The sequence below is a fragment of the Vigna radiata genome, chromosome 7, assembly GCF_000741045.1.
Source record: "Vigna radiata var. radiata cultivar VC1973A chromosome 7, Vradiata_ver6, whole genome shotgun sequence".
Lineage (NCBI taxonomy): Eukaryota > Viridiplantae > Streptophyta > Magnoliopsida > Fabales > Fabaceae > Vigna > Vigna radiata.
In genome coordinates, this window is record NC_028357.1 from 35,722,695 (window position 1) to 35,736,574 (window position 13,880).

Consider the following 13,880-nt stretch of genomic DNA (forward strand, 5'->3'; position numbering starts at 1 on the left):
CTCCCAGAAACAACCTTCTATTAAATCACAGCAACTTCTTTTTTCTTACCGTGTCCTCATGTGCAGCACAACCTCTCATTTGCACCCTTGGATTAAACCATTCTTGTGGTTAACGATTTAAAACCAGCCAAGTATTTGAATCGGACGGTTACGAAGAGGGTTCTACACTGTGCCTGAATTACACGTGGTGATTTTCCCTACGACTTATCCAGGCATTTCAGTTTCTTTCAGACATTTTTTGTTATTTCAAATTTCACTCATCCAGCTAGCACAGTTTACAGAGAGCAGCAGCATCAAACAAAGCAACCACAAAGTTTAGGCAGCTTTAGATCAATCTTCTCTCTCTCTTTCACATGGTACACCAACTTCTTGTGTTCTTTCTCTACTCTTGTGCACTCCTCTTCTGTATATATTTATCCTCTTGCTCTAGAATAATAAACTAAACAAATAGGGAAATAAATTATTGTTTTAATTTTGCATTCTTATTGTTTGGTTGTCGTTCGCAGTAATGGTAGATTTGAAGTGAAAAGGTTCAACATTGTTCAGGTAATCTTCAGATCTAGTCTCATTTTAGCTTATTGGCACCAATTTCAGACACTGATTCAAGGACCGAGCACTGTTCTGTGCCTCCTAGTTCTTGCACATAGCAGATCTTGTGGATTCTAGGGTTTCTGTATTGGTGCATTTCCAATTACCTTTTTCCCATCCGTTAATACATTTTCAGTGTTGCGGCGTTTCAAGTGAAATATGTTCAACATTTGGTTTTGGTGAATTCAATTTTTTCATTTTAAATTACCTTTTTTTGCTGCGTGTTAATATCTTTTTCTGTTTTGTGCTTGTATGTTGTCGATTGATTACATTTGATTTGTAGTCTTTTAGATTTGTAGTGTTCAATCGAATCTCAGCAGGCAGGAGCTTCGAGCTCGGGAGATCAAACGTCGTCTGCATTGTATTTGTTTTTTCATCATTTCCTTTCCGTACGTTATGATTGTCGGTGACTTATAGGGTTTTTTGTTTTTTAGTCGAGGTTTAGCGGTGGGGGTTAGGAAAAAGTCAAAGAGTGACGGTGCATCATTTTAAAAAGGATATGGACATGATACCATTTTTTTTAGTGCCGTATTATTGCATCAATTTAAAAGATGGTACTAATTGTGCATGATATCTATTGACTATTTACTGTGGATAGTTGATTCGTCAGTAATTATGTCATCCCAAATTGTTGATAATACTTGATTTGGATTTGGGAAATTTTATTTTTCTGTTGTTGATTACATAATCATTGATGATTTTTCTTTATTGATAAGGAAAGGTTATTCAGAGACTAACATCCTAATGGAAGAAAAAGCTGCTGTATGTTTCTGCTAAAAATAATGCGGAAAGGGAAAAAAGTTATTATTATATAAGTTATTTTCTTTGCATAATTATATTTATTGAGAAGCCGTCGCCAGATGTGCTTTTATACATAGAAGATCCATTATTTTTTGTTTAAAGGTCTATTAACTTCTATATTATCATTGACATTTGTCTTTAGGTATTGTTTGAATATCACTATAAATTTAATGTAATTTCCTTTCATGACCTCTAAAAAATTTCTTTTTGAAAATCATAACATTATCTTACTTATTCTTTTCCTGAATACTTTCGCGTACCAAATGGAGGACATGCCAGTTTTAAGATTTATCCCACCTATATGCTTGGCTAACTAAAGGAACTCATGAGTTCACTGTAAATTCTTTTAGTTGCACTAAGTTAATTGAATTTGGTGATCTAGTTAAGCAGCCAAGCAGGCATCGTGCTTGATTTCAGAATAATTACATGCTTTCAAATTTACTAATCTGAAGCAACAATCATGGAGATCAACTGATAGATCAGTTTTACCTTCTTTTACAGGTCCCAGTATGGGTAAGTCACCTGGAAAATGGATCAAAACCGTACTGTTTGGGAAAAAGTCATCCAAATCCAATATTTCAAAAGGCAGAGAGGTAATATTGTGATAATTAAGGCAACTTCACCATTCTGTTCATTGTTTATCTATATTCAATTTCACGAATACATTTACAAATATTCTTTCAAATTACATTATTATTTTCATGACGTAAATAGCCAAATGTATATTTCTTCAAGAAAAATGCAAGACACTCTAGCACTCTTTTTTACACTTTCTATTAGATAAAATCCATTGAAAACTACAAAATCACGTGCGAGGTTCATCAAATAAGAAGTTAGATGTACTAGAGAGCTTGTTTCTAGCGCTCTTTTTCATTTAAATTTTAATGCATGTGATCGGTACTGTTAATCAAACATTGTCATGGACAGAGAGAATGAAAACAGGAAGTAGAGAACACAAATTCTGTTCTCCTTAAATAATACATTCTGGTTTGGTGTTGTTGTTGCGGGACTTAACTTTTGTTACTATTTTGCACTGTGCTGACGGCACTTAGAGGAATTTGCAAATAACCTACAATTAGTCATATATTGCTAATAATTATTGATTCTGTTATATTGTTGAAAGTATATCTTAAACTTATCTTTCTCAACAGCTGTGATAGTATGTCACATGGACTTTCCCTTCTGTAATGAAATACCTGACTCTGGTTTACTGTAATTTCATTTAGAAGCTTGTTAATAAAAAAGAAGGAGTAATAGTTACCTCCAAGGTGCCGGAAACGGGTTTGACCTTAGAACCAACCTCAGATGCTATTCCCAATCGCGATGAAGTCCAGGAGGTGGAAAACAAAGAAGCAGAAAATGTTTTACCTGACAATCAAGAAATAGACTTAGTAGGATCTACTAATGAAGAGGATGCATTGGATCCGGAGAAAATGAGGCTGGAGGAAGCAGCAACAAAGGCACAAGCTGCTTTCAGGGGTTATTTGGTATGCAATTAACTGATTTATAGAATGCTTTACTTTACTGATTAAATTGCTAATGTCTTTTAGTCTGAAAGCAAAACTGAACTCTAAATATGAAAACTATGTTTTAATCTACACTGCAAAAGAATAGTAATTGAATGAATTGATTTTTACATCTGCTATTATTATAAATTATCTTTACATCTGACTTGGAGTCTTTGGTGAATCAAGAAATTACGAGGTGTAGTTGTTTAATATTATTAGAATTGAACCTTGACGCTTAGTGTGATATTTAGAGATATAATCCCTGGACGTTTGTAATTTTTCTTTCCCCCTTCCCATATTTCTTTTCCAATTTGAGACCATATTTTATAAATATTATCTAAGACTGACATGTTTATCTTTACTTGGGAAATTGTTTTCTTAACGAAGATAAACTCTGTCTGATTTGGCGGTTCCCCCTGCTATGACACTCTTTATAGAAAGCTGTACTTCATCCGTAAAATCTTTTGCTTTCTTGAGTTATTCAATTCTTCACTCATAATTTGATAAACATGTCTATGAAAGGCTGGCATACAAACAATTACTTGACCTGTAAGAACTATCTTTGTCAAGTTTCGATTGTGTGACTTGTTGTGAGTTGTAATATTTGGCATTGTTCCTTAACTAATCGGAGTTTTTTCATGAAGGCTCGGAGAGCATTTAGGGCCTTGAAAGGCATAATAAGGCTGCAAGCACTCATTCGTGGGCACTTGGTTAGGAGACAGGCTGTTGTTACATTATGCACTATGTATGGTATTGTCAAGTTTCAAGCACTTGTTCGAGGAGGAAGAGTTAGGCAGTCTAATGTTGGTTCTGAAATCCATGAGAAGTACAATATATTGAACCCTCTGGTAATTTTTCGAAAATTGAATTCTCAGTAAATAATTGTTAGTTACTCATATTGTTCTTCTGATTAAGCTTTCTGTGTGGAAAAGTATGCAAGTGACAAATGCGTGTGTTGTCTTGGTCAGAGTATTCTTCTGGTTTATTGGGGGTGGGGTGCCGATATGCAACTGAATTTATAGCTTACCTGATTCTCTTTGCTATATTCGAGCTAAATGGTTCTATTAAATACGAACACTTACTGTACGAAGCAATAGGTTTATTCTGAATTATTCGTTCCTACAAAAATAAGATGGTTATTTTCATGCGCTACTTTTTTTGTCATAATCAGAAGAAATTGGTGCGTTGTACAGGCTGTTAAGATTGTCTTCAACTTTTCTTAACTAGTTTTTTACATGGTGAAATATTGCAATGCGTCAACAATCTGTATTGAACAATTTGTGAATTTTGTAATGAGTTTCTTTTGGTTATTGGGTAGTGCACCAGTTAGCTGTTAGATAGTTTTGTGTTTGAGTGTTCACAAGTCAGGGATGAGAGAAGGTGGGGGAAGATTGCATGTGTTATATTTCTAACCACTGCTAATAGTTTTCCTTCTCGATGTCTTGTACCTTTAGGATGGAAAATTTGTCAAGCCAATTGCTATATCCGCAAAAATTACAAAGCTGTCAGCAAATGCATTCATTCTTAAGGTAACTACTCTATGTTCATGTTAAGTTCCTTTTTTTGGCTACTTACTCTGTGCAAGTTTCATTCCAGAATGTACAATAGTATGCTCCCTCTGGTCCTTTTTATAAGAATTAAAATAGAGATTTTGCTTGGTCCTTTTTATGAGAACCAATATAAAGTGCAGCATAGATAATTTTTCTTTCAAAATACTCTTAATATGAGTCATTTCTTCAAGTTCAATAAATAGATGGTGGAAAAAATCCTTAAGGGTTTTTTGAAGTCTAATTTGCCTTGTATGTACTTTGACAACTTTATTTTTTCTCTTCACGTGCACCAAGAGCAATAAATATATTATGACGAGAGAGATCAAAAGAATTGAATAGAATACAAATATTTCAAAGAAATGAAATAAAGCATGTCTCATTAATATTAAGGGTAGATTTGGAAAGAACTTATAAGTGTAGGAAAAATTTAATGATATTAACTTAATTCATTAGTTTTTCCTTGTAAATTGGTTGACTACTGTATCATAGGTTTGATACAGTTTACAAAAGAAGGAAAAAAGAATGAAGCCAGTACATTTGTAATTACATAACTGTAATAGACTATAATAAATAGTCTTTTTAGGAGGTGAGCAGGGAATTTTTGGAGTGTTTTGAAAAGGGGAAAAGTTAGAAGAGACAAGTCCTCTCGAAAGACATTGAGTGTTGTACGAGATTGTTCTTGTTCTCCACATTGGTAGAACTGTTCTGTTCTGTTTCTAATAAGACATCCAAAAATCTGTTTTGGAATTCTCTAGTAAATTCTGGATACCTATCAACTGGTATTCAGAGCCTCTTTTCTGGTCCTGTGGTATCTGTGTTGGGTATGGTGAATACAAGACTGGAATCAAGATTGGATGGGCTTGAAAAGATGGTGCAAGAACATGATAACGAGTATCAGTATCATACGTGGTTCCAATGTCTAGAAGACATGATTTGGGGGCTTACAGTGGTGGTGGAGAAACTTTCTTCAACAACGAAACAAACTGATGATGATTTGGTTGCAAATGGAGGCAACGAGGGCAGCATCGAGAATGAGGAGAAAAGTTCTGTAGTGTCCTCCACAAAATGGAGAAAACTGGACATCCCTGTCTTTGCAGGAGAGGAGGTCTATGGGGGACTAACAGATTAGAAAGGTATTTCCGATTAAAGGAAGTCAGTGAAGAGGAAAGAATGCAGGCTGTCGTGGTTGCTTTGGAAGGGAAAGCCTTGAATTGGTTTTAGTGGTGGGAAACCTGCAATCCAAATCCTATGTGGGAGGCATTCAAGGTGGCTGTTGTCCGCAGGTTTCAACCAACGATGCTTCAAAATCCCTTTGAAATTCTGATTGGCTTGTGACAAACAGGTTTAGTGGAAGATTATATTGAGCAATTTGAGCAATATGTTGGGTTCTTGAAGGGGATTCTATAGGATTATCTGGTAGGCATATTCTTGAATGGGTTGAAAGAGGATATCAAGGCTGAGGTTAAATTATATGGACCCACTAATCTCGCTGAATTGATGATGAAGGCTCAGATGGTTGAGGAAAAAATCAGTGTTATAGCAACAGGGGGAACACCGAATGAAAACAGGAGCAATAATGTGTATAGGCCATATTCAATAACTATAAGTTTCTCCAGAGATGTGGGAAATTCTATTGTCGCAAGTAATCATAAGAGAGAGGGAAAGGGGAGACCCAGACATAATAAGTAGCATCACTAGTCACTAGGGAGGGCAGCCAGCCACATCTACCCAGCCCATGCCTCCTCCACTTACTGAAGACTATATTCTAGAAGTATATCCAGAACAACTGCTAGATACTAGAAAGACCACTCAAGGTGACTTAGAAATTCTTATGAAATGGAAACATCTTTCAGATATTTGAGAATAGTTGGGAATCTACTGCCTGTATTCATAAAGAATTTCCAGAATTTCACCTTGAAGACAAGGTGAATCTTTATGGAAGGGGGTATTGATAGGTTTGATACAGTTTACAAAAGAAGGTAGTTAGTACTACAGTCGTAATTACATAACTGTAACAGACTATTATAAATAGTCTTTTTAGGAGGTGAGCAGGGAGTTTTTGGAGTGTTTTGAAAAGGGGAAAAGTTAGGAGAGACAGGTCCTCTCGAAAGACCTTGAGTGTTGTATGTGATTGCTCTTGTTCTTACCACATTAGTAGAACTGTTCTGTTCTGTTTCTAATAAGACTTCCAAGAATCTGTCTTGGAATTCTCTAGTAAATTCTTGATGCCTATCACAGTGTATTTTGTTTAAATGTAAAAAGTTGAAAATCTGTAGTGAGAAAACAACATTGTGACAGAGACAGTAAAACACTCCATTAATTTATGTAAATAGGGACCAATTCCAAAAAGATTGTAATTGTTTTCCACACTAATGCTATTGGTTTCGTCAGGTAATAATATACATTTTTCAATTAATACTTAATTTAGGTTTTATGTAAGATGATTATGTAACATCGGCAATTTTGAGTCCTGAATGAACAACAGGATTTATAGTATGGACCAAAGATCTATATTTTCTTTTGTGGCTTCTCAGGTTCACAGCAATCTATACTGACTAGACTACAGCTGATCTAAGTAACTGACAACTCAGCATAACTGACTGCAGTTAGTTACAATAGATACTGAAGTGATTACAACTATAAACGATTGTGTGCACTATCTCTTTGAGCATCATCACCACCAAGATGAAATTGGGCCTAAAAATGGTTATGTATGGCCTGCTGTGTTGGGTAGAAACAAAGTCTCACATCAGATATTAAGATATGGACATGGATTTATATACACATAAGATACCTCCATTGGTAAGAGGCCTTTTGGAGTGGTATCAAAAGCAAATCTGTGAGGGCTTGACCCAAAGTAGACAATATCTTACCAGTGTGGAGATCTATGTGTGTGTGTTGAACCTCCCTACAAATAGTATCAGAGTCCATGGTTCAGGTTTGGTGACCGAACTCAGTCGAGTACATCCCTCCATGATCAGGTGAAGCTTTGGCAGGTGGCCAGTGACAGATATCTTGGAAGTGAATCATGAGAGGTGGAGAGCAAGAGATGCTCAGTGTTCGACCATGGATTGTGAAAGAGAAGTGATGACCATGGTGTACTCGAGGATAAGAAAAGACTTCCGCTGTAGGGGAGGTGGAGGTGGAGAACCACAGTCCTTTGTTTGAGGGGGGATGTTGGGTACAAACAAAGCCCCATATCGGATAAAATAAGATATGGACATGGGTTTATATACACTTAAGACACTTTCATTGATAAAAGACCTTTTGGAGTGGTACCAAAAGCAAATCCGTGAGGACTTGACCCAAAGCGGATAATATTTTACTATACGTTGTTCCCTATTCCCCTTGTTAAAGATAATTTGGTTACATTAATTAGGAAAATGTCTAAGAAAATATTTTTCATTATTAATTATTGATTTTGTTCCTTATTATTACATATCTTATTTATTATACATATGAATTCTAGTGTCCACACCACACAAATTACAAACAATCCTTGTAATACTCTCCTGCCGTTCACAACAATTTTGTATTTGTTGTTGACTTACCATTGTTTAAAGTATGAGTAACCTTTTGCATGAATGTAGAGGCAGGGGCTCGTACTTTCAAAGTTACTATCTTTATGAAATTTGTGGTCATCAAGTAAACCAAGAAATGTTAGTTTGTCACGACCGTTGGAGATCCTTACAAGTTGGTTTTGAGGTTAAATTATGCTTAAAATTCACTTGGTTATATGGTATCAGAGTCTAGAGTCTATTTTAGTGAGGTTTGTTTGGTTTATGAGGCCTTTCACTATTCTCACATTTGATGTTCTCATCATGATGGCGTTTATAGTGAGATTGAGTTAAGATTAAAGTTCACTTTTTAAGAATGAAGACTTTTTCTTATATTTATAGATTGGAATTGCAAACATATTTAAAGTTAAACTGAAAATTTTAAAGACTCCAATTTAAATAAATTAAATCCAATGATGGGATTGTAAAATCAATTAGTGGTTGCGAAAGTGTGTGCATGCTCAATTTTAATCTTAATCGTAGGTTCAACAGTTTATTTACTGCTACTTTTGTCATAAAAACACTGGGAGTTGTTCACAGGAAGAGTAACAGGCTTTGATTGTCCTGGGATGTATGTGTGGAAGGAGGAATTCATACCAAGAAACTATGATTACCCATCTTAAAATGTTGAGACTGTATTTGTTCTATCTGGGTTTGAGTGGGATGTTCGTTGTGTCTATTCATTTGTTTGGTTAAATTTTCTATATGGTGAACTTGTCTTTAAAGTGACAAAGGGCTTTTCTACCTTAATATATATCTTGTATGCCTATCTTGCCTATTATAACACTAAAATTTGTGGGTGAATATAGTTTTTTTTTTTTTTTTTTTTTTTTTTTTTTTTTTTTTTTTTTTTGTATATTTATAGTTCTATTATAATTTGCCTTTTATTATCAGTTAACTTGGGCATGTAATAATGATGTTTTTTGTTCCAGCTTTGTACTTCGTCAACTACAATAATGGCATTGCGTTTGCAATATGTTCCGGGTGATCCAAATTCAGTCCTCAGTTGGTTGGAGCGTTGGTCAGCGTCTCAATTTTGGAAACCAGTTCCCCAACCCAAGAAAATTCAGGATAGTAAGGCTCAAAGAAAGCATGGCAATATTTCAGTTGGAGATACTCAAACGAGTAAGTCAAAACGTACTAACAGGAAGCTTCCTACTTCGAATTTTGACTCGGTCCCAGTGCTAGCAAATCCTGAATTTGAGAAACCTAAAAGAAACACAAGGAAAATTCCAAGTCAACCCTCAGATCCCGTGCAGGAAAATCCACAAAATGAGCTTGAAAAGGTTAAACGTAACTTGAGAAAGGTTCATAATCCTGTTGCTGAGAAAGCTGTTCCTTCAGAAGTTGAAACTGAGATGCCAAAGGAACATTTGGAAAAGTCCACAGTTACCTCATCCCTTGCTGTTTCAGAACAAGAGGTCGTTAGTTCTAATGAGAAGGTCAAGAAGGAAGCAGCATTTACTGTTTCCAGTGTGCAAGATATAGAAGCTACCCCAAGACTTTCAGCTAGTAACGAAATGCTTGACACACCAACCAGTAATCAAGTGACTGTGGAATCGAAGCCCTTGACTGAAATTACAACTAAAGATAAAAATATTTCCGATGAAGTAAAAAATGAGCCCATAGATTTGCCAGAGCTTATTTGTAGAGATGAAAATTCTCTCTTGACAAATGGAGATTTGAGTCACAAGGAAGATCCAATAGGCAGTGAAAACCAGAAACCGAACAGAAAAGGCTCTAATGTAGCAAAACAGGATCGTGCAGATAATGGAATACAGAATAGTCCAACATTGCCAAGTTACATGGCAGCAACTGAATCTGCAAAGGCAAAGTTAAGGGCACAAGGATCCCCAAGATTTGGACAAGATGGAAGTGAAAGAAACAACCAGACCCGACGCCATTCTTTGCCATCCTCAACTAACAGCAAAATTAGTTCGCATTCACCCAGGACACACAGACCAGTTCATTCAGGTGGCAAAGGGGGCAACAGAAGTGACAGAACTGTATCATCATCTTCTAGAGATGGGAATGGTATGTGATAGTTTTTTTTATTTAGTGGTTTTTGGAAAATTCACCCGAAATGATTTCATCAGCTTTAAATACATTGGGAAATGATTTCACCTATTTCAAATTACTGTTAGCTAAGTTGCCAGATTAACTTAATCATGCCAAAAATGTCTAAAATGCAAATTCTGAAACGCATAGTTCCTTTTATTAGCAATTGAACAACCTAGCAGATGCGAACTTCCAATTTTCAATCTGAGTCGAAGTCACATTCTGGTATGTCTTCTTTTTATTATGAATCGATCATAATCATCAATGGGTCTGTTTGCCTTGCAGGAAAGGTAATTCAAGCCGAGTGGAGGAGGTAATTTGAGGAAGACCGATGTTCTGGAGTGGAACATGAGGAGGCCGAAACTCGTGTGGTTTATGTGTATCTTTGATGAAAATTGTTGAATCGATAGGACTATAGGTGTGCTTGAATTCAGGTTATTTCTTCACTTGCTGCATTTTGGGCTTTGAAGGTGATTTGTACATTATAGGTTTCTAGTTTTGAATGATGCACCTGTACCTAAAGTTAATTATGTTTTCGGCATGATTTCTGGAATGTCCAATTCTCATTTAGCACACATGTTTGGTGTTACCAGAACTTTTCTGTTCCGGCCTGAAGTGTGGTCTCGTAACCAGAGTATGGTCGTACGAGGTATTTTTTCCATTGTTTTTTTGGGGGATTTGAACAGCCCATCGTCAATCATAAACCATATTATGTTATGTTGATTTCTCACCAACCTAGGTTGACAAAATATAGAAAAAGGTTCTATTTTTGTACACGCTTTCGTGTCAAACGCTTGATGTTAGGAATGATAGACGAGACGAGTGGGGAATGGGAGTTCCCTTGTTACGCCAAGTATTGGGCATTGAATTGCATCCATTGCATTCATTTTAGTTTATAATGGTAGATTCATAGATCTCCACAATATTTTTTTTTTTATTTGTAGAAGCTGAACACAGAAGGCGGTTACAAGAATTTGCATGGGTTTGAGTTCCAAAAACTCTATTATTTTATATGATCACTTGTTTTTATAAACTATTTATTGAATAATTTAATCTTGATTAAACATTTGAATGTTCAAAAAATTAGTTGTCGTTTAGTTGTTTAAAAAAAAAGGCCAGTCATTAACAGCTTATCAATGTCATTTAGTCATTATGTAACCATTATATATATCTTAACCTTATCGTTCATTTAGCTTGATAAATAGTTTCTTAACCATGATTTTTCAGTAGATGAAATCACTTTTGACATCTTTTAATTAGTTACAGTGAAATAATACAAAATGATATTTTATCCATATTCAAATGTTTCTTCTCTATCTCAATTTCTCTTGAGATTTCACACGGTATGACAACCTTTTATGGTTCATTATGTCTTGATATTTTGATAATTTTCTTTTGATATTTGCCTTCAAACCCTTATCATCACATAAATCCCTTGCACATAGAACATACAAAGTTAGGTAATCAATGCAACTAAGTCTATGAGCTAGTTGTGGCAACCAAGTCCTTTAAATTTAGAATAAAAATTAGAGTTCTCAAAACAGGTAATTTGACTCAATCTATTTGTCTTATCAAAGGTTGAGATTGGTCACTTAATGAGTCAATTTAGCTCGATTTATATATTAAAAAGTTGAAAAAATTCGAATTTGACTTGACCTACCACGGATTAGGTTAAACATGTTGGTTCACTGCTCGTTTAGTTATAAGTTTTCTTTTTAAATAAAACAATTACATTTTTTTAATTTAAATCTAAATAAACTATCACACTAAAATCATGTTAAATTTCAAAAAAAAAAAAATATCATACAATCCAAGTATAACCTAAAAACATGTATACAAGGTGAATAAATAAGTTTTTCATATTGATAATTTTTGTGTCACTTGTATATTTATAATATTATAGTCTTGAATAGATAAATTTATAATATTTTTCTCTCTTGAAATATTTTCTTCTTTATCATCATTTATAATATAATAAAAAAATCATAACTAATAATATTAAAACACAAAGTAATAAATAATTAAATTAAATTAGGTGGGTTGGAGAACCAATCTGACTTACCATAAGTTTAATCCGGTAAGTGAGATTCTAAGTGAGTCGGGTTAAAAACTAACCTGTATAAAAAATTACATATTTTTTTAAACTTAATCCGGTTCAAACTCATGGTACCAAGTTGACCTGCATGTTACAAATCATTTTAAAAGCACTAATATAAATGTTGCGTGTCACTGATTAAATTGTAATTTCATGATCACTCAAATCTTTCACAAAGCATCATTAGGAATATATTTATCATTTTGAATTTAGCATATATTTACAATAAATATGAATATATCCTCCTTATATGGTAGTAGAGTGTGGTATATCTCTTGACGAGAAATGACTCATAATATCATGGCTTTATCCTTTACATCGATAAACAATCACATATATATGGTTATTTGCATCCTATCCTACAACAAACAGTAACTACTCACCAAAATATCCCTTAAAGTATCTATATAGCCTAATATACGGTCTACAATATGCCTTGAAATTTTTTACAATGATCAAACAAATATACAATCTTTCAAATGGGGGCACAAATGATGGTATAATGATGGAATCTATTTGATGTGCTATGCCATTATTTTTCCTTATTACTTTGTGAGTATAGTTATATACATGTTTCCTTATTACTACCCATTCTCCATATTATTCCTTGTACATATCTCCAATCTCTTTACACTTTTATATCAACCAATCAAGTATTTTAGTAGCTACATATTAAAAGGCCTTATCCAAGTTTTGTCACTCACAAAACTCCTATTGTACTCTAATATAATAATGTTGTTCTTCATGAACATTCCTCCATGGTGGAATTCAATATTCAGTTTGAAATTCATTATGTAAATGAAATAAATAAATAAATTGGATCCTAAATTACTCTAAGTATACTGTCAATCAGATGCATGTCCCATATATTATATAAAGTTTTAAATGATCATGAACAAATAAATGAATACTTTATAAACAGTGCCACTCACAAATAACAGAAAGTAAATAAATCCTACCAATAAATATACACTAAAAAAAACATATGAGTTCCATCAATATACAAACAAATACAAGAGTTTCACAATATATATATATATATATATATATATATATATATATATATATATATATATATAAAATGAAAACGTAGTTACAATCACCTTCATAACAAAATAAAAATGTGGTTAGGATTTCACTTTCTCTCTTTCATAAAGTAGTTTTCTTGGAGCAAATGCATTTTTTTTTATTGTTATTCATTCTTTTGTGCATAACTCTTCTCTTTGCCTCACAAATGACTAATCAAATCAATTAATCACCTCTATAATTTAAAATAATTGAAAAAAAATTATAAATTTTATAAATGTATTTGTTAAAAATAAATAATATTCACAATTTTATAATTTATAATTTTTAAATACACATTTATTAGAAATTTCATAACAGATATAAATAACTAAAATAATAATAAAAATAAAATTTGAAATAACTAAAGTGGGAAAAGAGAATTGAAAACTGAGGAAACAAAATCAATTAATGATAAATCCACACCATACTTAGTTGGCACTACCCATAATACATTTCCTGACAAATTCATACAATATAGAGTCTGTGGGCCAACTTATCCCATTCAGTAATTGGATGTTGCCAATTGCTAATTATGTAATACATAATACACGACTCATTACACATTTTACTTTTGGAAACCTATAAAATGATATGCATCACTCATCTTAGGTTGTCCTCATTTCCCTACTTTTAATATTTTTCTAATAAAGAAAGT

The 13,880-nt window shown here is 33.7% G+C and overlaps 1 protein-coding gene across 2 annotated transcripts; it reads left to right on the forward strand.

Moving 5' to 3' along the window:
• Positions 1-232: 232 nt before the first annotated feature.
• LOC106768642 (protein IQ-DOMAIN 31) lies at positions 233-10,779 on the forward strand. 2 transcript variants are annotated; one of them, XM_014653894.2, is made up of 8 exons: positions 233-356; positions 507-546; positions 1,891-1,982; positions 2,619-2,876; positions 3,542-3,745; positions 4,352-4,426; positions 8,937-10,038; positions 10,348-10,779. In XM_014653894.2, exons 3-8 carry the CDS (start codon positions 1,899-1,901, stop codon positions 10,377-10,379), a joined length of 1,755 nt encoding a protein of 584 aa, XP_014509380.1. In that variant the 5' UTR covers positions 233-356; positions 507-546; positions 1,891-1,898; the 3' UTR covers positions 10,380-10,779. The 2 variants fall into 2 exon arrangements, with proteins under 2 accessions (XP_014509380.1, XP_014509378.1); XM_014653892.2 differs by having other exon boundaries at positions 234-356; positions 2,616-2,876.
• Positions 10,780-13,880: the final 3,101 nt, after the last annotated feature.